General features: G+C 41.6%; 1 protein-coding gene across 3 annotated transcripts; it reads left to right on the top strand.

Moving 5' to 3' along the window:
- The first annotated feature begins 2,216 nt into the window (after nt 1-2,216).
- On the top strand, nt 2,217-25,314 carry septin4b (septin 4b). Of its 3 annotated transcripts, XM_068710405.1 has the most exons (12): nt 9,155-9,283; nt 9,482-9,541; nt 17,613-17,709; nt 17,825-17,911; nt 18,028-18,151; nt 18,269-18,403; nt 19,249-19,366; nt 19,492-19,593; nt 20,179-20,275; nt 20,420-20,582; nt 20,995-21,091; nt 22,676-25,314. In XM_068710405.1, the coding sequence occupies exons 2-12, from the start codon at nt 9,506-9,508 to the stop codon at nt 22,742-22,744; spliced, it is 1,125 nt and encodes a 374-aa protein (XP_068566506.1). In that variant the 5' UTR covers nt 9,155-9,283; nt 9,482-9,505; the 3' UTR covers nt 22,745-25,314. The 3 variants fall into 3 exon arrangements, with proteins under 3 accessions (XP_068566501.1, XP_068566494.1, XP_068566506.1); XM_068710393.1 differs by lacking the exon at nt 22,676-25,314 and having other exon boundaries at nt 9,147-9,283; nt 20,995-21,343; XM_068710400.1 differs by lacking the exons at nt 9,155-9,283; nt 9,482-9,541; nt 22,676-25,314 and adding an exon at nt 2,217-2,316 and having other exon boundaries at nt 20,995-21,343.
- The last annotated feature ends 95 nt before the right edge of the window (nt 25,315-25,409 follow it).

The following is a 25,409-nucleotide window of genomic DNA, read 5'->3' as shown; positions in this document are numbered from 1 at the left end:
TGTGTGCAGTTAATCTATTCTTATGGTTTTCATAGACATATTTAACTTGAATGAAATGCAGGAATGTGAATTTCATAGGCAGGCTGATCATTTTTATCCTTTTTGGGGTTATGCCAGCAAAGGATAGCGTGAACAGAGCCAAAAAAAGCAACAACCCTTGTGGATAGTTGTGAGATGTCGTTTGATTCTGGGTCTCTGTGCATCAGTCTCTGCGTTGCTCAAAGCTGTTTCTCTCGCCCTTGCTATCATCCTGTCTCAGTTGTTAATTCTTCCGAACTTGCCCTTCACCCACATCCTTCTTTCCGCATCACTGTTACGTTGTGACATGGTGGCTCAGTCCCTGCTGTTACCCAGCGGCCATTGAAGACCCCAAGTCTGTTAAACAGTGGAGTTCATCATCCCATTCAGCTCGACTCACACAGTGTTTCTGACTGCAGCTTCCTCAAAGAGGCTTCTTACGGTCCCAGATGAGTAGAGAATATCTTTCCTGGAGGAGTTCTGTGCTACTTAACGTTGTCTCTCTGCCAGGTGAAAACTTGGTTATCGCCCAGGTTAAAATTCACTTCATCTTCGTACTCTGCAGCCTTGCCAGAATCAGAGAAAACTGCACACAGAAGTGAATACGCTGCATTAAAAGACAATCTGAATACACTTTTTTTTTCTCTCTATGATTATAAGAAGAAATACATCACATTTAATAGTCTGAACTTTATGTGTACACTCCACTTGTCCATCCTTTTTGAGGTATTTCCTACATTTTACTACACTAAATCCTCTACACAGGTCCTCTCTGATTTTTTAAGAATGAGGACAGCTTTGAAATTCTCTGCTTTTGACAGTTTGTTCCACAGAAACGTGGCCATGACAGTTATTGACTTACCATTGGCCTTCAAGTAGCTAATAATATCAGCTGAACTACTGTCTGACATGTATTACTCAAGTGTTTTCACATCTGCAAAAATCCCAATATAAAACTCTCAGTACATAACTGTACTGGGGGGTAAATCACGCTGCAGGGTGCCAGATGTGTCGCTGACTCTGTGCCGCTTCCTTTTGACACTCTTCAGACACCTCGGTTACTTGAGGTGTGAGTTCTGCTGATGCACACCATGTGCTATTCATAATTTTGTGCTCTTTGATTTGGATTCAAGAATCGTGCAGCAGTCTTCAGAAATCTGCAGCGCTACTCTTCTCATAACTTTAACTACAAAAATGTAATCAGAAAAAAGCAAAGAGAAGGCTCCAGCCCACTCGTCACTGTTTTACTTACAAATCTGGTGACGGGTTTGAGCTTAAAGGGAGAGAAGTGCTAACTTTGACACTGAAACACTCTACGCCACAGTACTGTTCAGTTCATGTGTGAGGGAGCAGGCTATGCACAGCCTAAATAAATATTATCATGCCCCACTGAATGTACCCAAACACTCTATCCAGGGCAGCAGTTACCTAAACAAACTAGAGGTGACAGCCCTCTCTGCAGCCTTTAATGCGTACCGTGGAGCTTGTTGCAAAAGTTGGTTGTAGGGATCCCATCGCAGTAACCTATAGGGTTTATTATTTGATTTGACTTTAAATTAACCATAAAAATGTGTTCTGTGTTTCTTAGATGAAATAGATGTAGAGCATGTGAACAGACTTATTATAACATACTTTTATATTGTTTGTTTATTTATCATATTCTATTGTACATTTTTTATATTTTGTATTATCTATTTTGCTATTACACTGTGTTTATTGTCATGCACCAATCACAAAGCCAAATTCCTTGGCAAAACATACTTGGGGTTTTTGTTTCTGAACCGTACAGTGTTTTATATTTGGAGTCAAATGGAGCTAATGCATCATTTCAGGCAATGAAACAATGTTAAGTATGTTTTGTTTTTTTAGCTGTTACAGAGGCCCGGGGGTATCTAGGACCCCAAACATCAGGATTAAATGCTGATGATGCTGTTTGCTACTTTAACAATAGGATTGTTACAGTTTGGTGACACTGCAGCTCCCTCCTGAGGTCCCTCAGTTAGCCTGAACCACACACAGTTTCTCCTTCCTCCTTCTGTCTGACCCTCACACTCGAGCGATCCGCTCCCTCTTTTCTTCCATTGCTGCAGCAGAGCAGCAGCCAGTGTGCAGCATTACGTTATTAATGTCTGCCTGTAACACTGTGTAGCTCTGCTGCAGCTGGTTGGTCCGTACAGACCAGGAGCAGCTCACGGGCGGTCGCTGTCCTCCACTGGGTCCTGTGTGTGTGTGTGTGTGTGTGTGTGTGTGTGTGTGTGTGTGTGGTTGTGTGTGGTTGTCTTGGTCATCTGCAGAATGGTAAGTGCAGCGTGTCATCTGCATTGTGATGAGAGGAGAGATAAGCTTGGCTACAGGCTACCGGGCATGTTTTCATCAATCTGCCTTTAGTTCTGACCGTCTGATGCTCCAACCAGTTGTTTATCTGTGTTTTTCACAGCACAGTGTCCTTACGAACTAATCAGGAGCCTTTATAAGGACAATATTGTGCTAATGTCTGGACTCACTCTGTCTCCTCTACCTGCATGTCTTGAGGTTGATATGTTCTTGTTGGCAGTGTTACTGAGGTGACAGCGATGTACAGTGGTGTGAGAGCCGGGGCTTTTTTCATCTGCATGGGACTGCTCCTGGCAAGCAGTTGTTCCTGTCGGTGTATATATTCCAGCTGTACAGCAGCAGCTGGCAGAGGACTGTGAATCCTATATGAAGGGGTTGCATGCTAGTTGCATTTTAGTTAGCACAACGTATGTTTGAGCTACTAAAGTCGCTGGCATCACAGATGAGTTAGTTGGCAAAGCATCTTGTTCGTGTGTGTGTGTGTGTGTGTGTGTGTGTGTGTGTGTGTGTGTGTGTGTGTGTGTGTGTGTGTGTGTGTGTCTGGGGGGGGGGGGGGCCTTGTGTTGAGGTTTTTCTTTTCTTTTTTTTGTGGCTCTTGGTGTGTTCGGGCATCAAGATTAGAGAACAGATTACATCCGGGAGGATGGAGAGCAGATGGAAAGAGAAAGAGGAAGGGGACAATTATGTGTAGTTCATGTTGGAGCCCGGGCCGGTCGGGCACCGCCCCAGAAGTCACCAACGCCATCTGTTACGGGTTGACAAGTATCTCTGAATCCTGAAACAGAATCAGCAGAAGTCATTTACTTTTACTATTATTCTGGATTTGACGGTTAAAAGAGTCATCTAAATGTAAATGTTAACTTTACAAAAAACACACTCGCAGACGACTGAAACTGTTTAACCACATATGAGAGCAGAGACTGATGAGGCCACATGGTTGCTAATCAGCTCAAGCTGGCTCATTTACAGGTGAAGGCCAGATGTGACTGTCACGTTCCTCCAGCCTTTGAAAGAGCTTTTTAGCCCCCAGTATGTGGAGACAACAGCTTCATAATCCTTAGAGCACAAGGATTCCTCATGTGGTGTCTGGAGCGTCAATCACAGACTCTTGTAGGCTGCCGCTTGTCAATCAATCGATGCTTAACAATATTTGAAATATGAGATGAACGGCTCAATCACCAGGAAGGATGGCACGATAACCAAGAGCAGTGTTGCTCTTGACAAATATTGGATCCAGGTGAAACATCATGATCTTGTTTATTTGGGGAAGAAATGTTGAGCTATTGTGTATTGCATCTCCCTTAACTTTCCACGGACAATAGGATGTCCATGTGGTGAATTTAACACTTTCAAATATCTGACTTCTCTCACTTGAAGTAACACTTTTGCTGTATAGTGTTGGTGATAACTATTGTGTAACGGCTGTACCAAGAGTGTACGTGTACACTGACCATCTGCTTCAAGGCCTGTCGTGTGTTTATTCACGTGTTTGTGTGTTACGTTGTGCTCTTTGCTCAAATATACATTACGGTTCACGGCAGCAGTCTAGGAGCTCGTTTGTGCAGTGATGTGTTGCCTCTTCTTGGTTAGTACATTTCTGATATCAGCGACATCATTTGCAATAACGTGCACTTCAGAAATCCTTCATCCCATTATTTCTGAAATCTTTTATCCCAAGAGACAATCTGAGTTATTGCAGATGTTGGCGGTTTTCCTGTGAAAGGACATTATGAAATGAGAAAGTATAGTGTAATCCTTTCTGTGCTGACTAGTACATTTGACCATCGTCAGCTCAGCACAGTGATTCCTGTAACCTCAATGGCAGAATGCACTGTGTAGAGTCTACACAGTGTTTCCCAGTACAAATGTTTTATTAAACATACAGATTACATCACAATTGGCCTGGGATCCTTACATGTTGTAGATGTTTCTGACTGTTTCATTATCTCCTGTCCTACTGATCCCTGAGTTTACCAGAGATCTTAATGTTTAGCAAAATCTAACTAGACTCGTATAAAGGCCTTATAAACATCAGTTCTATCTCACAATATGTGGCATTTAACAACAATAGCGATCCACAACCAGCTCAATAAACACTTGTTAATCTTCCTCAAACATCACGCCTGTTTCATAGCTGAACTCTGTGCCCTAGAAGGACATTATATGATAATGTGTCAATGGATGTGGTGTGTCTGTGCCATACAAGACACTGACTTATAACCATCAAGAGCAATTTGGGGTTCAGTGTCTGACACTTTGAAATGTTGACAGTAGAAGCCGGCAATCGATTCGCCAATCCTGTGTTTAGTGGATGAACCGCTCTTCCTGCTGAGTCACCTCACTTAATAAAACAGATGGTTGAAGGTGAAGAGATGTATAGTTGGAATGGATACTGGGAAACGGTTTTAAAGTGCACACACAGCTGCTGGTTTTGTGTCGCACATTCAATGCTTGTTGATACAGGGCTCAACAAAATCTTGTTTGCATTTTACGCCAAACTCAGATTTGACGATATAGGGCCGATAATGTTAATGTACTAATAAAGCTGAACTTCACAGATTATCTTCCAGGCATGTGTTTTTGCCTTCGGTGCAAATTTACACTGTAGTCAAACTGGTTTTGCATAAAGCTCATGTTGTAATGAACAGTCAGCTCCCAACATGTCCTGCCCAGGGGGACCGATGACTGAGGTTTCTTAATCTGAGAAACTACTTTCAGTGCGTTTCCACTTGACTGGCACATTTGGCAAGACGGGAAACCCGGTCCAGACACTGATGTAATTTCTCTTATTGAATCTGTTCCAGACACAATGCCAACACTGTTTCAGCAGATCTGTGGCTCTGACTTCAGACTTCAGTAGCATTGAGATAAGGCCCGGCAGGAGCCAGCACATCACACACAGTGGTTTTGTGTTTGTGTAATGTGGGAGTTACACTGGCTGCAATTCACTGTTGCAGAAGCAAGTCCACACAACAACCCGGTGACTTCCTTTCACCGGGGCAAACAGAGTTCACCGCCCAGCAGATGTTGGGCTTGTTTTGTCTGTCGTCGCCTTCGCCTCACAGGTGTTGACTAAATATTAATAGCACCTTTCTAGACAAGGTCCAAGTCAGTTTAATTTGTGTTCTTTTCATGATTCATCTCTCTGGAAGTCACTGGAAACCAGTGGACGTAATAACTCCTGGTTCTCATTTTGAATGATGGATGAGAATAAACGGTACAACTCATTTAAAAACCCAGGTCTCTGCCAGAGATGGTGATATAAAAGCGCTCGGGGGAAACGGGACCCTTTGTTGTGGCTTCTGTAGAGTAATTCCAGCGTCTTGTGTGTGCTTATCTGATTTTGATAAGCTCTAAATCTGCTTGATATTTGAAACAATTGTTTCTTAATTCAGCCAGGTCACATTATACCATCCATGCTTCTTGCTAATGATGCAGTCCAGACTTCTCAAACTGTTGGAAAAGATTACAAACAGAGCAAAACACAGTTCTTATGGCCATAATTGCCTTATTTTCTGCTTTTTTAAATTTGTTTTGTAGATCTCTGTCCAGATGAATGAGTATAGTAGAGAAAATGTAGCTAAAATTATCTTAAGACAGATTTTGGGACAGCTGGAAATCACACACTCTGCAGTGGACATACAGACTGGCATTACGTGACCCATAAATCTGGCATCCCATGAACATACTGTAGATATTTAGCTATGTCCCTCCTAAACCTGGGAACCGTTAAATCACTGTGGATTGTAATATACTGTGTGTTTAAAATGAATCGAAGTGAACAAAGGAATTCCTCACTTTTAATCTGTAAAAGCCTCTCTCCCTTTCTTCAAGTGGAACAGCAGAACACCCCCCTCTCCAGAGCCACATGAGCCTTTTGTTGTACCATGCCACCTTCTTAAGGAGGGGAAAAAACAAAGTGAGAAAAAGCTTTAGCCGCTTTCCAACAGGAATCTCTCCATGTCAGATAAAGAGCCTTAATTGAATGGAGGAGGAAGTGTAGGAAGTGTAAGTTCAGCAGATCCAGCGTTCCTCGCTATTGTTGAGCGATATTTCTGTTCCTGGTGGATATCTGCTTCAGAGGGCGTCAGCATCCACTGTCTGTTACTGTGCTGCTAAGACGTTTCATCCAGTTTCTCAAAAATGTATATCCAATTCAAAGTTTCTGCATATTTTCTGCATATTTCCTGTTGACCTCAAGCTGCACAGGTTTTCAGTCTTTCCTGGATTTTCCTCTCACACTAAACACCGTGTTGTAGCCTAAGTCACGGGACTGATCGTGCTCAAGAGGGAAGTTGTCGGTGTGTTCAGAGCTGGTGTGTACATTATGTATATCAACTTCTAGTGTTTATTATTATTATATTATTGTGACCATATGATCATCATTTCAAGCCAACTGTAATAAATACAAGGTTTTCTGTAATGCTTAACAGCTGCACACAGTCGATTCTGTTAAACATTAATTGTATGAGGTTTCTCCATTTGTTTTTATATTGTAATATATATTAATACAAGAGATTAATATTCATAACTTCATTTTAATGTCAGCCAAATCGCCCAACCTTTTTTTTGTTTTATACCTTCACATATCTGTGAGCATCTAGATCTTTACAGATTGAATGTTAAGGTTGTGAATAGTAGGTATTTTTCTCTGTAAACATTTTGACATGTCACAGTAGGAGAAGCACAGGTGTAAATAATAACAGTAACGATAGCAGGAATACATTTCGGTGCTTCAGTTTAGGGTGCTGGTCTTCTCCATGCTGCATCACTGTCGTGGCTTACTGGGACTCTTTAACGGAACAAAACCATCGTCAATGTCAGAATTAACACCGGTGCTTCTCTGCTACTAAAAGTCAAAAAAGGCCAATGACACAAAATAAATGCCCTCCATGACACACGACTTTTCAGCACACCTACAGCTATGTCTACAGCTGTTCGTCTGTAGTCCAGCTGTTTTTTCCAGTCATCAGCAGCAGGTGGCACTGCCCTCTCTCCACTGTGTGTTCCCATGGGGCACAGCTGCATCCTCCACAACAAGTAAATGACATTTAAACACAGACAGTCCTGCTTTGTGGAGATGCAATTGGTAGATCAGGCTTCTCTTCTTGGTTTCGTCTTTTTTTGAATACCAGCGTTTGTTGGCTGCAGATGTTGATTTGTGTGCAGAGGTTTATATCAAGGAACTCAATCCAGTCCTGCTGGACCAGAGCCAGACGACCTCCCAATGTAAACGGGGACAAAGAGATGATTTAATTACCGCCGGCCATGTGATCCTCACAGAACCATAGACAAGAACCATAGACTAGACACACACACACAAGTGTGTGTGTGTGTGTGTGTGTGTGTGTGTGTGTGTGTGTGTGTGTGTGTGTGTGTGTGTGTGTGTGTGTGTGTGTGCCTACATACAGTATACGTTGATGCATGTCCATGAATGTGTGCGTGCGGCCTGACATTGTATATCTAAAGCCATCCATCCCTTGGGCTCTGTCAGCCCTTTCAGACGGTCCATGATAATCACCCTCATGATGAGGGCCAGCCAGAGAGGATTAAGGCAGTCCTGAATTTGTCTCCCCCGAGTCTTTCCTTACAGGAAGTATCGTCTCCCGTCTGTAAGACGAAATGCATGCCCCCCCTTCTCATCCAGGCCACTTCTGTACGTGTCACATTAAGAGGGGGGGGGGGTTTAGGAGGGGATTTGCCTACTGTGTGGTTTGTTAGACTGGCATGTCTGTTGACCTGAGACTATTTGTGTCGCTCTCCGTCTACTACTTATGGTAGTTATTACTGCTGTGTAAGTTGGCACACTTTGCAGTGGGAGCTATTAAGATTGGGATCGTGTTACGTTTAGTTTATGTTCTCGGCTAAATTGTGTTTCTTTTTCTCTCCCACTCTCTTCCTCTCTTTCTCATGTTAAACTGAACTACTGGAGATTATATCCCAGACACAAGCTGAACTTTTCAAACCAGATCTCTGTCTTTGTGGTTTAGACAAGTCACAGTCTCAAATATCTCTTTTTACAAGCCATGCACTATATAGATGAGACTCATTAAGCTCATTCACTTCTCTACAACATCCAAAGCAATGACTTAATCACAGAACCCTGATTCCTTAAGAATGTGTGAGTATTGTAAGACTTGCAAAGCTCAGAGATCAATCAAGATTAATGGAAAAGCTTTGTGGCCCATTTTGTGTGTGAGAGAGAGAGAGAGAGAGAGAGAGAGAGAGAGAGAGAGAGAGAGAGAGAGAGAGAGAGAGAGAGAGAGAGAGAGAGAGAGAGAGAGAGAGAGAGAGAGAGAGAGAGAGAGAGAGAGAGAGAGAGAGAGAGAGAGAGAGAGAGAATTAGATAAAAAGATTATTTGTAGCATGTAGGCCACAAGTCACCTCTCCTCCCCACCATGAATACACACACACACACACACACACACACACACACACACACACACACACACACACACACACAGATTCCTCTTGTACCACTCTGGCCCTGGTATTGCCAGCTGGAAGGTCTGGGTTGGATGTGACAGCCATTGTAAGAAGTCATGTGCATACGTCTGTTGTTTTTCCCATATCTTTGTTTTTTTTATTTGACTAATTGATTCATGTTTCCACACCTTTTTATTATTTTAGTAGTAGTTCATTTCTGTATCGGTTGAGACATATCTACACTCTTCATTCATGCACATTTGTAGTGTAGGATTTGATTGTGTGTGCGTTGTGCAACGATTTGTGTGTCGTGATCCCACATGTGTGGCTGTAAGATTTGGGGCACGACAAGTGACAGGGCAGATGTTGCGTCACCTTCCTAAAGTCAAGTTTACCTCTGCAGACACAGTCTGCCGTCACTTCAGCTGCAGATTGGTCAACACACGAAAGCAAGGCGGGGCTACTGAAATCCAGAGATCGATGGTGTACCTGTTAAAAAAAGAAGGTGTGTGTGTGTGTGTGTGTGTGTGTGTGTGTGGAACTGAGATGCCATCTGATTGGTGAGGCAGGGAAAATAGGTGTGCTTATGTAACGTGGGGTGCCCTGAAACTAAAGAAGTGACAATCAGTCTGCAGCTTTCCAAAGGCCTCTTTCTTTCTTTACTGGTTTCTGTCTCTTCTCTGGCTGTCTGGTGAAACTAAAGGAATACTGGTTCTGAACGGATAACATGGCAGCAAATCCAGAAACAAACGGTGATACAGAGGTATGTGCTTGTTGCTTTTCTTCTAGCTGACCCTGCAATTAAGTATATCTCTCTTTTTTTCTAACATTAGTCATCTGTGGCTGCAGGTTTCTCCTCTGTTACATATACACGTGTCAGAGTATAGATTATCCACATGTGAGCTGGACTGTTCACATGCATGCATCTATGAACATATAAATAATGATGGTTTTTCTGCTGAGCTACTGAGAGGTTTTAGTTTTCCACATGACTGCAGAAACACAGTGTTGAGCTTTTTCCCTACTATCCACCTCTAAGATGTTAAAGCACACGTGTATTGATCCGATGTGGCGGCTTAATGCATTGAGAGTGTCTGAGTGTCTCTGATGGTGGAAGACACTGACAGGAATTCATTTGGGGCAGAGATGCAGGCACCTTTACTGTACTGGCATCTCTTTATCTTCCTGTGACCTAAAGTTTAAACCTAAAGAGAAACTCTTAATTGTGTTTTCTGTTTCACTAAATATGTGGAGTTCTGGTCATGTGGAAATTTATCAGCTCTATAGCTCTCTCTGTCTCTGTCCCTCTCTGTCTCTGTCTCTCTCTCTCTCTCTCTCTCTCTCTCTCTCTCTCTCTCTCTCTCTCTCTCTCTCTGTCTGTCTCTCTGTGTCTCTCTCTCTCTGTCTCTCTCTGTCTGTCTCTCTGTCTCTCTTCCTCTCTCTCTCTGTCTGTCTCTGTCTGTCCCTCTCCCTCTCTGTCTCTCTCTCTCTGTCTGTCTCTCTCTCTCCCTCTCTGTATCTCTCCCTCTCTCCCTCTGCACTGAGCCAGCTCAACACAGAGTCCTGCTATAACTATCCAAACAACCACAGCATTCACACAGGGCGCACATGGCTCACTTCACCACCTGCTACTGGCCTCACCACAAGGGGAAACCTCACTGCTATTCAGCCTTTGCTTTCCACAACATTCACTTTTTAAAATAGGGATAAACACTGATGAATGCCTTTTGAATATCCACATTTATATTCATGCTTTTTCTTGAAAGGCTGTCTCAAATGCAGCAGGAGCTTAAGATCAGTGCATACAAATTGGTTACTGCACTGTGTGCTCCATCTCCCACACTTGACCAGCCTCCAGTTTAAGGAAGCATTCCTGCCAGCAGGGGCGAAGCTTGCCAAGCAAAAATGATTTAGCATTCATTGAATAATGGCATTGTAATTATTGAAGCTGGATTATAAATGACTCTGTCGACTGCATTTCCTCCCAAGCTGAAATCTGCTTTCATCATAGAAGGTCAATAACAACACGGCGTATAGTTTCTTTATGACTTCTGATTGCATTTCCCATGTCGTACAGGCAGCATTCCAAGTGGGCTTTCCCCCCGAGACCTGTGTTTCATGCAACAAATCATCATCCGTCAGCACTGTGGCAGCCAAAACCACGACCACGATCCAACACTAACAAAGCAGCCGAGTAAACCACACAACTTGTTTAGGTTGAAACGGGTTTCATGTCCTTCAATTGTTTCTCAGAGACTGCATGGGGCTTTAGTCTCGTCATAGAACGTCCCACAAGTCTCTGACATATTCAAGAGCCTACTTACAATGGTCTCCTTGATACGCTTTGACTGAAAGGGCATTTGTTTCTGTAGTCGTGCAGCAACCTGCCATTTGCCCCTCAGCCTGCTTATTAAATTTCATTAAAAGTATCGGATCCCTTGGTACTGTGCTGTATACGCAATAAACTGCTCTGTGGTCAAATACTCTGCTTTAGCTCCACTTTACTCAATTCACATGACAAACAGGACATTCCAGGCTAGCATCTCCTCCAGAGCGCAGACCTTTGATTGAGCACAAGATTAAGTTCAGCATAAGAGTCCGTTAAGAGGCATCGACTCAATGCATGAAATGCCAAAGAAGCAGCTGTTGACAAAGAAAGATGCTTTCATTAGGACTTAATGTTCCTGTCCACATATCTTTATGTCTAATTAATTAAACTATGTAGAAAATGTTTTAAGTAATGTGAGGAAGTATTTAAAGCGAAGTAGGCTTGCGTTGTATCACTGTATATGAAGGCGTGTTTGTATCAAAGTAGTTCTGAAGTTGTTTTTTTTTGTCCATGTGTCTCGCTCCAGGGCCTCAGCTTTATTAAGCCACTCTGGACCTGAACCAGCCCCATGTGGTTTCACCGGGTCTGAGGCTTATTTATCCTTTTTCCTTCACTGACAAAACTCTGCATGGCATCACAGCTGATAAAGGTTGCTTATTAGTCACGGTGGACCAAACCCTCAAGAGGAACTGAAATGTCAGTTTGGCTAGTTATGGAAATTGTAATTGGTTCAGGTCTCAGCTGTGACTCGTTCCAGTGGGAGACTCTGTGAGGCCACGAATGAAAATGTGTGAAATTGATGTCAGAGCCCATTAGGTTTTATTCTAGATACAGAAGACTGTTTTCACATCTAATTAATTGCAAAGATGAAATCGTACTCAAAGTTAAGCCACAGTGTTTTATTGTAAAAGAGGATCTTGGGGTATTTTATTTGTTGGTTCTCTTACTTTGAATTGACAAAGCATGTTTTATTTTGAAAGGAATAATGACTGATGTGTTTTCTGTGTTGTTGTGGCTCACCAGAGCTGGATTGATGTTTGTATAGACAGTCAATCATGTGTTTCCTAAGTATATTGATTTATCTGCTACACACACGATAGCCTGACTTTGGTTTTCTATTGGCTGTAATCTGTTAGTGGCTGTGCTCAACACAGATATAGATTGTTGGCCGATAGTACATGTTTGACTTTGGATGATATTAGAGTATTCTACATTTGACACCATGGGCAAACTTCCTAAAACACAAAAAAACTACAATTCATGCATGATAGAAGCATACAGTCTGAACAGGGAGGGAACAATGTGAATATATAGTTGTTATTGGTAAAACTCATCTAAAAATTATAGCTTAAACAAATATTGATAATGTAAAATATAGACCTATCCAGACCTATAAAATATCACTAATATTTAAAAATTGGTATTAATTATCAAAATGATGGATCTGATTCATCAGGTGAGGTCAAAATTAGGGCAGAAAATGGTTAAAATGTCAAAAGAGAGAGAAACACAAGCTATTGGGCTTAATGGGAGCAGGTAGACTTAAAGGAAACATCAGTGAATTTATTGTTAGAAGACAGAATATTTTATTGGAATATATATGGACCAATAGCATAACATGGAAAGTATAAATTGATCATGCAGAGAAGTAATTAGCTGTAGTCGTCTATATCCACCCCAGACGGTGTGATTCTTTAAGCTCACCAGGTAAATAAATAAAGATAAATATAACCATTTGTTACAGTATAATAATATAAACTGCATACAAGATGTGTGCTATTAATGTTTATCATGCTTTATGTCATTGCAATGAACCATACTATGCATCTACTGTATTGATGCAGCATGTGGTCAGTTTGTTAGCATGCTAAAACTCATATTTTCATTTTAAAAGAAACAATATGTCCCATTGTTGATGTTGTTCAAAACATTATTAACTTAATTTATGATAATAAACTTCGGCAAGTCTGATTGGCTTACAATTAAAAGCATACTTTTTGTAACAAGCAGCTTCATTGGAAGAAATACAACTTATTTGACTGGCTTAATATGGCCGTTTAGCATTCGTGATATTAGTTTTTGTCTCATTTTGGGAGAGTTGGCAAGTTATATCACAAGTCCCTGCACAGTCAGACTTCCACCTGTGGTTGATCTGTGGAAAACTGGAGTTCAGCGAGTGACGCAAAAGAGCAATTCAGTGGGATTAAATTCCAGCAAAGGATCGAGTGTTGTACTGCTTCTGTGTGACAGGAGAAACTGGCTTCATAAAGCTCTGGACTAGTGGAAATGTTTGCATGTGGAAAAAGTTCTCACAGTAAGAATCGGATCAAATCTCTCTTCTCTGTTGAACTTCTGAGATTACTGAAGCATAATAATTCTCCCATCTTCGTTTTCCTCAAGGAGGGAACGCTAATACTAATGTTGTACCCTGAGAATTCCTTCCCTTCTTGAGTGCCTTAAAGCCTTTCCACTGTAACTGTGTATTTTTAACTTAACTATCAAGACTAATAACATCACAGACCGATAACCTGGCTGGTTCAGTTGGAGAGGAAAATGTGGCATCGTGTTCCAGTTTTGACTTGAGAGTGCTCAGTGGAAAGTGAATCCACTACCTGCACACAGCAATGCCTCACGTAGGCTTTAAGAATGTGTAACCAGATAGCATGTGTGGCTTAGAGGAGAAAAACCTCTGACCCAGCTCAAAAGGTAGGGTCCACATTCACAAATGCCACTGAGGGAAAGATACACACACTCCTCAAGAAGATAACATACGTGTAAATGTAAGTTTGAAGTTTATAATGTGGCATAAAAAAATAGAGAAACGTTCAAGGTCTGGTAAAGTATTTCATCTGGTGTTAAACATGAATAATAAGTGTGTGTGTGTGTGTGTGGTTTTCTCCCAGACACCATGTCATCGTGTGTGTCTTGTGAAGACAAACACCCTGCGGAGGAGATGGTCGGATTACATTTTTGGAGCAACTTGCTGCTTAAATTTGCATATGAATGAGGAAATCTCCTCAATGCTTAATGTGGAACATGAAGGCAAAGTGCGTTGGTATTTAAATAGTTTCTAATTCATTTATTTATAAGCTTAATTAGTGAATTCATTAGCATAGCAGGTTATGTTTAATATATAATTTTTTGATTATGATGGGGATGCTAAGCAGCTCAAGTGGCTCTTGGGGGATACACAGGTTGTATTCACCGTAGAGGTTTGTTATGACTCTTTACTGAACCATCAATGTGTACGTATGTTGGAGAATAGCATTAATTGTCCTTGTATGTTATGTTAGAGCTCATATACCGTTCTCATCAGTTCTGCTGATGGGGGAGGGGGGGAGGGGGGCACTGAGTGGCTCGATGGGGCTGAAGGTCCCTGTGTCCTCTGGGATGGAGGCGTATAAATGCTGGAGCCTCGGGTCTCTGCTTCCTGCTGGAGCGGGCATGACGAGCAGTGAACGCAGAGGCAAGAAGAAGAGGCTTTACGTGCTGATAAAAGGTACCACAGGTGAGGCTGTGTGTGTGTGTGTGTGTGTGTGTGTGTGTGTGTGTGTGTGTGTGTGTGTGTGTGTGTGTGTGTGTGTGTGTGTGTGTGTGTGTGTGTGTGTGGGGGGGGGGGGGGGGAGAAGAGAGTTTGTGATGCAACTTTTGGGATCCACTTTTCTAAAGATGAAGGCTTTTGTGTTTTGACGTTGTTTCTGTGGACACGGCAGTTGTGATTTTTGCAAGACATTACATCGGAGGATCTTTGGTTCTCTCAACCGGTTCGCTTTTTCAACACCAAAATCAAACAAAAAGAAGGAAATTGAATTATAATGTTGTCGGCAGTTCTGCTCCAAAGTTGTCCGAGCTTTGCGATCGACCATCTCTTTTATGTGGGTCACAGGATCCGCCATGTTGGACATTGATCTCTGTGCTTTGATTGCAGCACAGGAAAGCAGGTCACTGGTTTTCAAACTGTGAAACTATCAATTTATCCTCTGCCCTAAAGCTCTAAATCCCAGCTTAATTAAAACTGTAGGCCACGGACGGAAGACATGAACCGTGTGTGGGTGAAAGATTATATGTGAAGTTTACAATGATATCAAACTTAATAATCTGTCCAAAAGTTAGCTTCGGACTTAAGATACTTCCTGGTGGGGATATTACCGTGTAAGCGAATAAAACAAATGGTGATTATTGACTCCATAGTGGCTCTAAATAACTGACACCCTTGGGCAGAAGTGTGACTCAGCATCTTTTACTTTGCTCTTCATCAAACTTTCATAGACTCCCTGCATTATGCAGCTGGCACAGATGATTATGCTGTTGGCACTGACACTGGCTGTACTGGTGCATTGTTGGTGCCTGAAACACTGAATAGAGCGATATCAGAGGAACTCATAACATTAAGCAGCGCTGTAAAGGCAGAACGTTATAGTTGAAGACTATGGAAACAACTGGTGTCAAAATGCCATCATGCATCGCTCAATCATCTCTCTCTGGTTGCTCTTATCTGCACTGCAAACACACCATTTCCTCTGGTAAATGGTGTGTTATTGTTTTTGTAAGTCGTAACTTTTGCTTTATTTCATTTATTTTCTTTTCCTCTTCCGTCTTGTTTTATCATCTTTCCTGATCGTTCCCTCCTTTGTCCCGTTGCTCCCGGCTCTTGAACCTCATGCACCTTATTTCCTCACGGCGACCCTCCCTGTCCCCTTTGTCCTGGTAAACCTCTCCGCATGTGTGCGCCCTTCTGGATGGAGATTGCAGAGTGCACTGTAGCCCCAGTTGCAATGGAGGACAGTGACCATGAGGCTCACTCTTCATCAGACGAGCATGACTCCTGCCCTGCCTCCCCTAATCACAGCAGGGACCGTGATGCTGAACAGGTACCAGTGACACCCCCCCAAAAAACTCCTCATTAAATCCCTTCTCTAGTGGCAGACTTTATGTGATTTGGGCAACTTAACCTGTTGAGCCTTGAAAATGCAATATATAGATATTTTTCATACAGACTAGTATTTTATAAGTTTAAGTTCTGCCCCGTACTTTTACCCCTCTGCTCATACATAGGGCGTAAACATAACATGAGTGCAGAGTCACAGTACGGGCCTACTGCTGAATTTAAATTGCCTCATTGCTTTCTGAGGACCACTGCATAATTTATCTTTGTGCTCGACTAGCAGGGAGACTTTAGTTTGTGGTAACTGGAGTCCAGAATATGCACATCATCCTACACTTCAGCTGTGTATCCTCTTACAGGAGAAAACTACATTTCATTTTTAATTTGAGCTTTCTTTCTGATAGCTTAGTGTGTATTACCCCTGGAAGAATGAACTTATGTACCCTAATGCCTGTCCTCTAATAACAACCATAAATAAAACCTTTTGGCCTGACATTAGCGCTGCAAAATTTATGAAGTGCTCAGGAGATTTCTAATCCATGATGTAGGAAAAACTCACTCTCTGCTTCCAGGAATGTACAATTATATGCATGTCCAAGTATCACAGCTTATTCAATATTAGTTTTATAGTAATGAAATAACACACGAATACACAGAGATAGACATCTGGTGTTTTTGCTCACCTAACATGATCCATCCTCATTAATGATGATGGGCCGTGATAACCAGCTGGGCCTTACATGTTGCTTTGTTTTACGTCACCATAGAGTATTGCGACCATTTCTAAAAGTCTTAATTTTCCACCCTCTGGATCTCAATTCCCTTCCTCTTCCACAATGAAACCTGAACTTTCCACTCCGCCCTCTGATTTTTTGTTTCCACCCGTTCCTCCGCTCCGCCTCATCCACCTCCTTCAACCGTGGTGTCTCTCTAGAATTCAAGCCACTCAGACGACTCAGAGGTGGAGAACATTATGCAAGACCCTCACCACCAAGGAGGGCATGGCCACCGTGACCACAAACACCACCACCATCACGGCCATGAGCCTGATGACGCAGACGGGGAAGCTGAGGGTGAAGACCGCCCTCAGACTCCGTCACATTTGTGCCCCCCTGTGGCGGGCCAGGCGGAGTCGGGTTCATGTTCAGAGCCCAGTACGCCGCAGAGCAAAAGTGTGGAGTTTGACTTGTCGTCAGTCCCCAGGCCCAAGAGTCCCTGGGGCCGATATGACCCGTACAACAATAACGAGGTAACGCAGGGTCAAGAAAACCCAGAAAGGATAAACAAGATCTGTGTGGCTCAGTTCTGCTGTGAAGGCGATGTTGTTCGTGTGTTGATGGAGAAGGTTCAGAGGATGTGACTGAGCTATAATATGTTGCTTTATGTGGTATTTAAAAAAAGGTAGATTTGTGCTTGTATTCCTCTGGTGGAATAGGTTGTGATTGGGGCTGTGAGATGGTAGTCATGCTTTTTCATTTGGTGTTTATTTAGGTGTCAAACTTTTGTGGGAATGTTAAACTTTTGGAGTGGTTAATAACAGAGCTGTGTAATTCTAGTCATATATGCAGGGTAATGTGTGTTTCCCTGATGTATTATTTCATCTTTCTGTGTATTTTTCAGGACCAGGACAAGGAATACGTGGGTTTTGCAACGCTGCCAAACCAGGTTCACCGCAAGTCAGTGAAGAAGGGATTTGACTTCACGCTCATGGTGGCAGGTAAATCCTCGTTTGCACATTAGCAGACATTTGATCTTAAGCCCACCTTTTGCTTTGAAGAGACTGAAAAGACTTCGATCTCGCTCTTTACTTCTTTGTTGTTCTTCGTTTGAAGGGGAGTCTGGCCTGGGAAAGTCCACCCTGGTCAACAGTCTCTTTCTCACAGATCTTTATAAAGATAGGAAGCTGCTCAATGCTGAAGGTGAGGGAGACACAGCTTTTGATGTACTTATTTTGTTGTTGTTTTATTAAATATTTGCCCTACAATGTGTCGTGGCTGATACTAAGAACAGTGGTCTGTTTGTGTCCTTTCCCTAGAGCGCATCACACAAACGGTAGAAATCACCAAACACACAGTGGATATAGAAGAGAAAGGTGTCAAACTGAAGCTCACCATCGTGGACACCCCTGGGTTTGGGGATGCTGTAAACAACACTGAATGGTACATGTCAAACATCTTTAATGAATAACCCTGAAAGGAAAGAAAACAAGCATTTTCGGGTGTTGCGGTGTGTGGATTGCATCAGAGACTGACTGTCCCCGTGTGTTTCTGCTCTAGCTGGAAGTCAGTTGCCGACTACATCGACCAGCAGTTTGAGCAGTACTTCAGGGACGAGAGTGGCCTCAACCGCAAGAACATCCAGGACAACCGCGTGCACTGCTGCCTCTATTTCATCTCACCCTTTGGTCACGGGTATGACAAATCCTCCGTGCTCTCCTAGGGATTAGTTAGCCTCCTCTCTCTCTTTTATCGCCCCTAATAATGGGGAATGTTAACGTCTTTCTAGTGCAGTGGTGACGTCTGTGCTGCTGGCATTTACACCAGACCAGTGACTGCCTTTGATTTTCCCTAAATTCCATGCATGCTAATATACAACTTTTTATTTCCTGCACAAACGCAACCACATAAGTATTCAGTTTTATCGTAAGTCTTTAGTGTACCGGTATTTACTTGCAGTGCATTCAGTCCCATAAATTGTTAATGCGGTGGCCTCCTGCCTAGAGTTAAAACAGCTCTCTGCTGCCTTCAGGTGAATCTACATCTGTTGCAGAACTTTCACTCTAATCATTTGTTTGTGGTGCTTTTTGCCGCAGTTGTGCACATGCACTGTTCCACATCACTGTGCTCATTATAGAACACATTTGCCATCAACCTCAAGTATCGCTGCAGATCATTCTTAAAGTGCAGTGATGGAGAAACTGCCCCCTCTGTTGATGAGCATCAGTCATTACTCATTAGATACCAGGAGGTCACTGAGAGAGCAAACCTCTGCCACCGCTGACTACCAAGAGACATCATCTTATGTCTGCAAATGAATGTCTTTGGGCTGCTAGCATATAATTACAGTCAGGCTCAAAACTAAAAATGTTATTGGCAGAAGAACACACATCTTGATCATCACCAAGAAACATTATTTGTCATTTGTTGGACATTTATGGAAATCTGTTGATCTGTTTTCAAGATATCTCACTGATAGACATAGTGTCGGTTCACTTTGTGTCTCACTGTACTTTATGTATGTTTCATATCTCCTCCAGCCTCCGGCCTTTGGATGTGGAATTTATGAAAGCTCTTCATGAGAAGGTTAACATCGTCCCCATTTTGGCCAAAGCAGACACACTCACTCCTGCTGAGGTCAAGAAAAAGAAATTCAAGGCAAGTCTGATCCCAGTCACTAATGACAAACTCCCATAACATCCAATAAATAAAACTGTCACTGCTTTTACAGTTAAACTGCATGTTTTCACTCTGTACTTTCTCTGCCGCCTGTTTCCCCGTAGATCCGAGAGGAGATCGAGCAGTATGGTATCAAGATATACCAGTTCCCTGACTGTGACTCCGACGAGGATGAGGACTTTAAGCAGCAGGACCATCAGCTAAAGGTACGAGCCAGAGCTGCCAGAAGTCTTCAGGTGAATCAGAATAGACTAATATCAAGTACATTATTTTCTTTTTCTGATTTCTGATTATGCCAAAAAACATTATGTACACCATGTAACACAAGACCTTGGAAGTCAGTCCACTACTGACTTCACAGTCTTGATGAGTCAACTGTTTTTAGCTCGCCTGGCATCACACGCTGGCAGCAAGGACACAGTCATTGTGCCAGTGTTTCTCTCTTTGCCTCCGTCCTTGAGTAGCCTCTGATAAGAGCGCTGTGTTAACGGCAGCAGACAAATGGGAATAAAAGATGGAAGAATAGAGATTATGAATATGAAGTTATTTATGACAAAAATATGGAGTGGAGTCTGGATTTTTATGAGTAATTTGAGAGTACGCAGCAATGAGAAAGAAAGAAAAGGTTGCATTGAGGACGGAAATGTGGAAAGGTAAAAACGTAACAAGAATAAACACATCTGCACTGCACCACTCACTGGTCCAACCCTAACTCATCTACACCCTCCCCTGCCAGATTCCTTTGAAGCGTTGTTTTAATTTTTACGATCCTTTTCTGTTCCCCCAACAAGGAAAGCATTCCCTTTGCAGTGATTGGCAGCAACACAGTGGTGGAGGCTAAAGGGAAGAGGGTGCGAGGCCGTCTCTATCCCTGGGGCATCGTAGAAGGTAGGCCCGCCCTCATCCTCCATCACAAGTTAAAGTGATTTGTAGTAACAGAACGGATAACAGCCTTTAGAGACGCTGCATGCATGTTGACATTGACTGTGCCTCTGTGTGTGTTCATTGATTGAATCCTCACACTCTTTGCAGTGGAGAACTCGGCTCACTGTGACTTCGTGAAGCTGAGGAACATGCTCGTTCGCACACATATGCAAGATCTGAAGGATGTGACCCGGGAGACTCACTACGAGAACTACAGAGCCCATTGCATCCAGAGCATGACCCGCATGGTTGTGAAGGAGCGCAACCGCAAGTACGCTTAAAATGAAGCAAAGGGGGTCCTTTACATACTGTACCAAAGTGTAGAAGAAATATTAGACACTCCAATGTCCAGAGATAAGAAATATAGACCATAAAGACCAATATTTTTAAAGAGCAAATCATTTAAAATGATAGATTTTCACTTTTTTCATCCTCACGGGCAAATGTAAATAAGTCTATATCCTGATTCTTTTATTTGGTAAAATGGTATTATGGTATTTTAACAAGGTCTGTCAATTTTCCATGTTCCAGTGATCCTTAGTAGCTTCGTGTAATGCACTTAAATACCTCATTCACTACGATTAGCCAATGCCATGTCAGATCCAGATCCATCTAGCATTTTAGCCTCTCTCTTTGTGGTACAATAAATGTTTAACTTCTCCATAACATGCATCTCTCTGCAGTAAACTGACCAGGGAGAGCGGCACAGACTTCCCCATCCCCGTGGTGCCCGGAGTGGGTGATGAGACAGAAAAGCTCATCCGAGAGAAAGACGAGGAGGTACGGCACTCCGAACAACAACCGGACTCGCACCACCAATATAATCACGAGTCTGAACACAGTTCTGCCCACCATGAGCACTCAGAGCCTCAGTCCGATGCAGAGACACACCTAGATCAGAGAGATCTCTCTGATGAAGCCCTCTGAGTGTCTGGAGCGCACTGATTTCTTTTTTAATCCATAATCTGTCTTTGAAGGATCATGTTTTCTGAGGCTGACAATGAGTAGCCTTAAAAAACATGAATTGGTGTAACTGTACATTTAAACCCCGACTCCCCTGTCCTTGCAAGTCCTTTGGAGCTTTGAACTGTGGGTAAGAAAAGAACAGTGTTTCATAACCCCACTGAGAGTTTAACCCTGCATTGGTAAAAACTTGGTCCATGGCAGGTTTTACACAGTGAGTCAGTGCGGTGCATACAAGGAACTAGTATTGTTAGAATTCAACAATCATTTTTAGCCCTAGCAATTATATTTAAAGGCTAAATAAAATTGGTATGACATATGTTATAAATTGTTTCTTTGAGCATTTGTTAGAAGAAATGAGGGATAAATTCCATTACTGTAGATGAGAAATGATTCCTATTAGGCTCCTTGTATTGTTTTATTTCCCATGCAGTATGAACCCTCTCACTGTGGTTACTTTTCAGATAAAGTAACTAAAGAGGATACTGAGCAGACACACATAATTGTACATGGTCTGAGTCGTCATAGTAATCAAAGAAAGCCAATGATGCATCCGTTCATGGTGAATGATCACAATCCCCACTTCCCCACTAAATCTATTTATTTTGTCAAATAAAGAAATAATATCTTTCAAGTAGTTTTTGTTTTGTTTTGGGGGTTTTTGTAACCAGCATTTAAATGTGGTTAAACATGTCAATTAATCTGAAGTGATTTTATTTTTTTATAATCGTTTCAATCATTGTTCAAACACAAATGCAAAACATTTCATGTTTCCAGCCTCTCAAATGGGAGAATTTGTTACTTTTTCTCGTCTTGGATTATAATAACATGAATATTTTTGGGTAGTTCAGACAACAAGACGTTATTCAAAATTATTTAGAATAATCACGGTAATAACGGTGACACTGTACTTTCTCACTGTGTTGAGAAACTGGACAAAGGGAAATATTTATGTCTATATTCAACACATACTGTACTACAACAAGCACGGCACAAGACTGTATGTGTTTGTATAAATAGATAAATCGGATAAGAACAAATATTTCAATATGAGTCTTTTGACCCCACTAAAACCAAAGAACTCCATGTGTTAAACTGATTGACCAGTCATGAGTACATTTTACTGCTTTTGTAATACAAGATACACTGTAGTGTAGATCAAGGGGCAGGTGAAGGAGCCAGTTGTTCCCTGCAGTTGTTCACGTGATGTAAAAAGAGCCGTCTATTGAATTGTCCGTGCAGTCATGTGTAAATAATTAGCCTGTATAAAAGGCTGCACCGCCTGTTGACCCCCCCCCAGATTGCACAGCACATTGTCATTATTGCAACAGCAGATGTGTTAACTTGTGGATGTGTCGAATCAAACTGTGGTTCTAACATTTGTCTCATCTCTCCTCACAGCTGCGGCGGATGCAGGAGATGCTGCAGAGGATCCAGGATCAAATGCACACTCAGAAAGACGGCTATTAACACAGGACAGCCTCGCATCCATGTCTCTGTTACTGGGATTAAAAAAAAAAAAAAAAAAAAAGAAATCACCCAGGAAACCTTCATTCCTTTCTAGAACATTGACGTCCCTATGTGTCCACCCAGACACCACTCAACCTCATCCACAGCACGTAACACTTGGATCAGGGACCTGCAAGGAGGTGGTAAGATGTTCTGCAGCTTCCCTTTATCCTCTCTGACATTATGGCGCCATTGCTGCCAAAACACTCGACCCTCCACTCCACTGTTTTCTGTTTTTGTCAAAACTTTAAAATAGTTCAAAAATAGTTTGTTTGAATAGACTTTAATGGCGAGAGGGGTGGAATATGTCGCGATCAGATTTTTCAAATATATGAACTTTATTTAGCCACATGATCACAGGGTTATTCTATTTTTACATGAGATCTGACATGAAGTTTACATGTGGTGACCTACTCTTTTTTTTATTTTTTTTGCATACTGTAATAATTTAATTTTCTATACTACACTCATAAATATTTGTTGTACTGCTTTTCATCTTTTATGTGTTTTATTTAAACTACACAGCTTGACATTATGTATGGATGATTGTTTTATATGTATTGCCCTTCATCTGAGGTTCTTGCTGGTTAATTTGGTTTAATCTTAATCTGAGTTTAGATTCAGTTAAACTTTGCTTTATCAGTGTCTGCATGTTTATCACAGTCTGACAGCATGGATGTTAGTGGCTCCACTCAACGTTAGCCAGTCTTAACTCAATGCAATGCTTACTGTTCTGATTGCCATGTCAGCATTTAAAATAATCCACCTTTTTACAAGAAGTCTATTATTAATTGCAGAATTCCCCCAAAAGAGAGTTGTTCTTTGCTGATGACACCTGTTAGTCGGTAGAGAGGATTAGGACTTTGATACGACAAGACCCTCTGATTTGCATGAGACGAGTGTGTAAGACAAAGGTTGCATCAAAGGCCATGCAGCGTATTTATTTTTTTTGCATGTGTTGTGTGAAGGTTTGTCAGATTGCAGATCAATTTAGTGATCATAAGGTTATTTATGGGCAATGGAAATATGTAGCTACATGATTGTTGGGGAGAATATATTGAGAGGAGGTGGATTTTTTTATTTTATTTTATTTTGGTTGGTTATAATTATGTCCAAGGGATATCAAATATTGGAAGTATGCTTACCTTAACGTTTATCTTCACGTAACCAAAGCCAACAATGACGAACTTAATTGATTTTCCTTTTCAAAGTGCAAATGTAGTTTTGTATTGACAAGCTAAGAGTAATGAAAAAATGATGGGTTGAACTTGATTATTTTGCCAATTGTTTCTATGTTCCAAATATAAACCAATGCATTGTTGTGTGACCTTTATGTTAAAAAAACAAAATAGACATTCCTCGAGCTTCCTGGAGTCAGGTATTACTTTTGTTTCTGATTTATTTTATTTTTTTTATATATTAAATTTGTCTTTTGTTATCCTACTTTTTGGAGTATATTTATGTAATAAATTTATAAATGAAGAAGACGATATGTAAAAATTCTAATATCGTAATAAAAGATGAATCTAACTCCAAGTCTCCATCAGACATTGGGTTTAGCTTTTATGTTGTGATAATGTAAGCAGAATGCTATGAGTTGATTTTAATAAACAAGTTTAACCTGTAACACATTTTAATCAACTGATCCTACATGAGATGTTCCACCATTGCACATAGTGTGTAATGGTGGGCCGCGATTGGGCCGCGAGCGCCACCTAGAGAGCCGCAGAAAACTTTCAGTTTTGCACCTGTGGGCCGCGAGGCCCGCGGGACCGCATAGGTTATCAATTGAAGACACCAGAGATATTACTATTATCCATGAGACGCTCAGTTACAATATAGCTTCCCACCACTTGGTGGCGGTAATGCGTCAGTCAGTTGTTTAACAAGCTCTAATAAGCAAAAGACACTCAGCTAGCCGCTAGCCTGTAGCGAAAGTTATGGAGAAGTATTTAAAATAGTGCTGGACAAGTTAGCGTGTTATTATCACATTAACGCATTAAGTAAGTAACGCCGACAATTATTTCATCGCGCATTAACGCAGTTTTGTTATTAATAAGCGAACATTTTTAACACAAGAACCGGGCAGCGAGCGGTGAACAGCTGTATGTGTGTATGTGTGTGTGTGTGTGCGTGTGCGTGTGCGTGCGTGCGCGCGCACGCACGCGTGGCGTCTCTTCCTAAATTATTTTTTTAGATTTGTTAAAGTTGTTTTGTTTGGAATATGTATAATAAGCATATCATTTAGTTATCCTACTGAGAATTTAACAAACACAAAAAAACATGACGTAGATAGGTTTGCAGTTTTCAAGGTGTATATTTCAAATTGCATTTATTACACACATGAAAATAAAGTTGTGAACACCGGCTGAATATTTATGATCAGAATCATTTTAACTGTATTTTAACAGCTACTGTGTAAAGGGAATACTGCTGTTAAAGAGAACCTGATTTGTTTAAAGTGTGCAAACCAAATGTTATTGCACTTTTGTTCATACAGCAGTACTTTTATAAAAGTGCACAATACACTACTTTTGAATTCATTATTGAACATTGCGCATAACAATGCATTTAATCGCAGAAGACGAGGCAGAGCCAAGAGCCCAGTGTGTGGACCGTTGTGACT

Source organism: Cebidichthys violaceus, unplaced genomic scaffold (assembly GCF_023349555.1).
Source record: "Cebidichthys violaceus isolate CVI_PGR_0920_01 unplaced genomic scaffold, fCebVio1.0.p SCAF_1, whole genome shotgun sequence".
NCBI classification, from domain to species: Eukaryota; Metazoa; Chordata; class Actinopteri; order Perciformes; family Stichaeidae; genus Cebidichthys; species Cebidichthys violaceus.
Note: the sequence above shows the minus strand (reverse complement) of the source record. Positions and strands in the feature narration are given on the sequence as shown.

What these genes read in the sequence shown, in the direction of transcription:
- septin4b (XM_068710393.1), top strand. Translation starts at nt 9,506, where the DNA reads ATGGCAGCAAATCCAGAAACAAACGGTGATACAGAG. An exon ending in AGCAGGACCATCAGCTAAAG is followed by an intron (nt 19,594 to 20,178) that starts GTACGAGCCAGA and finishes TCCCCCAACAAG; the next exon opens with GAAAGCATTCCCTTTGCAGT. An exon ending in TCCCTGGGGCATCGTAGAAG is followed by an intron (nt 20,276 to 20,419) that starts GTAGGCCCGCCC and finishes CACTCTTTGCAG; the next exon opens with TGGAGAACTCGGCTCACTGT.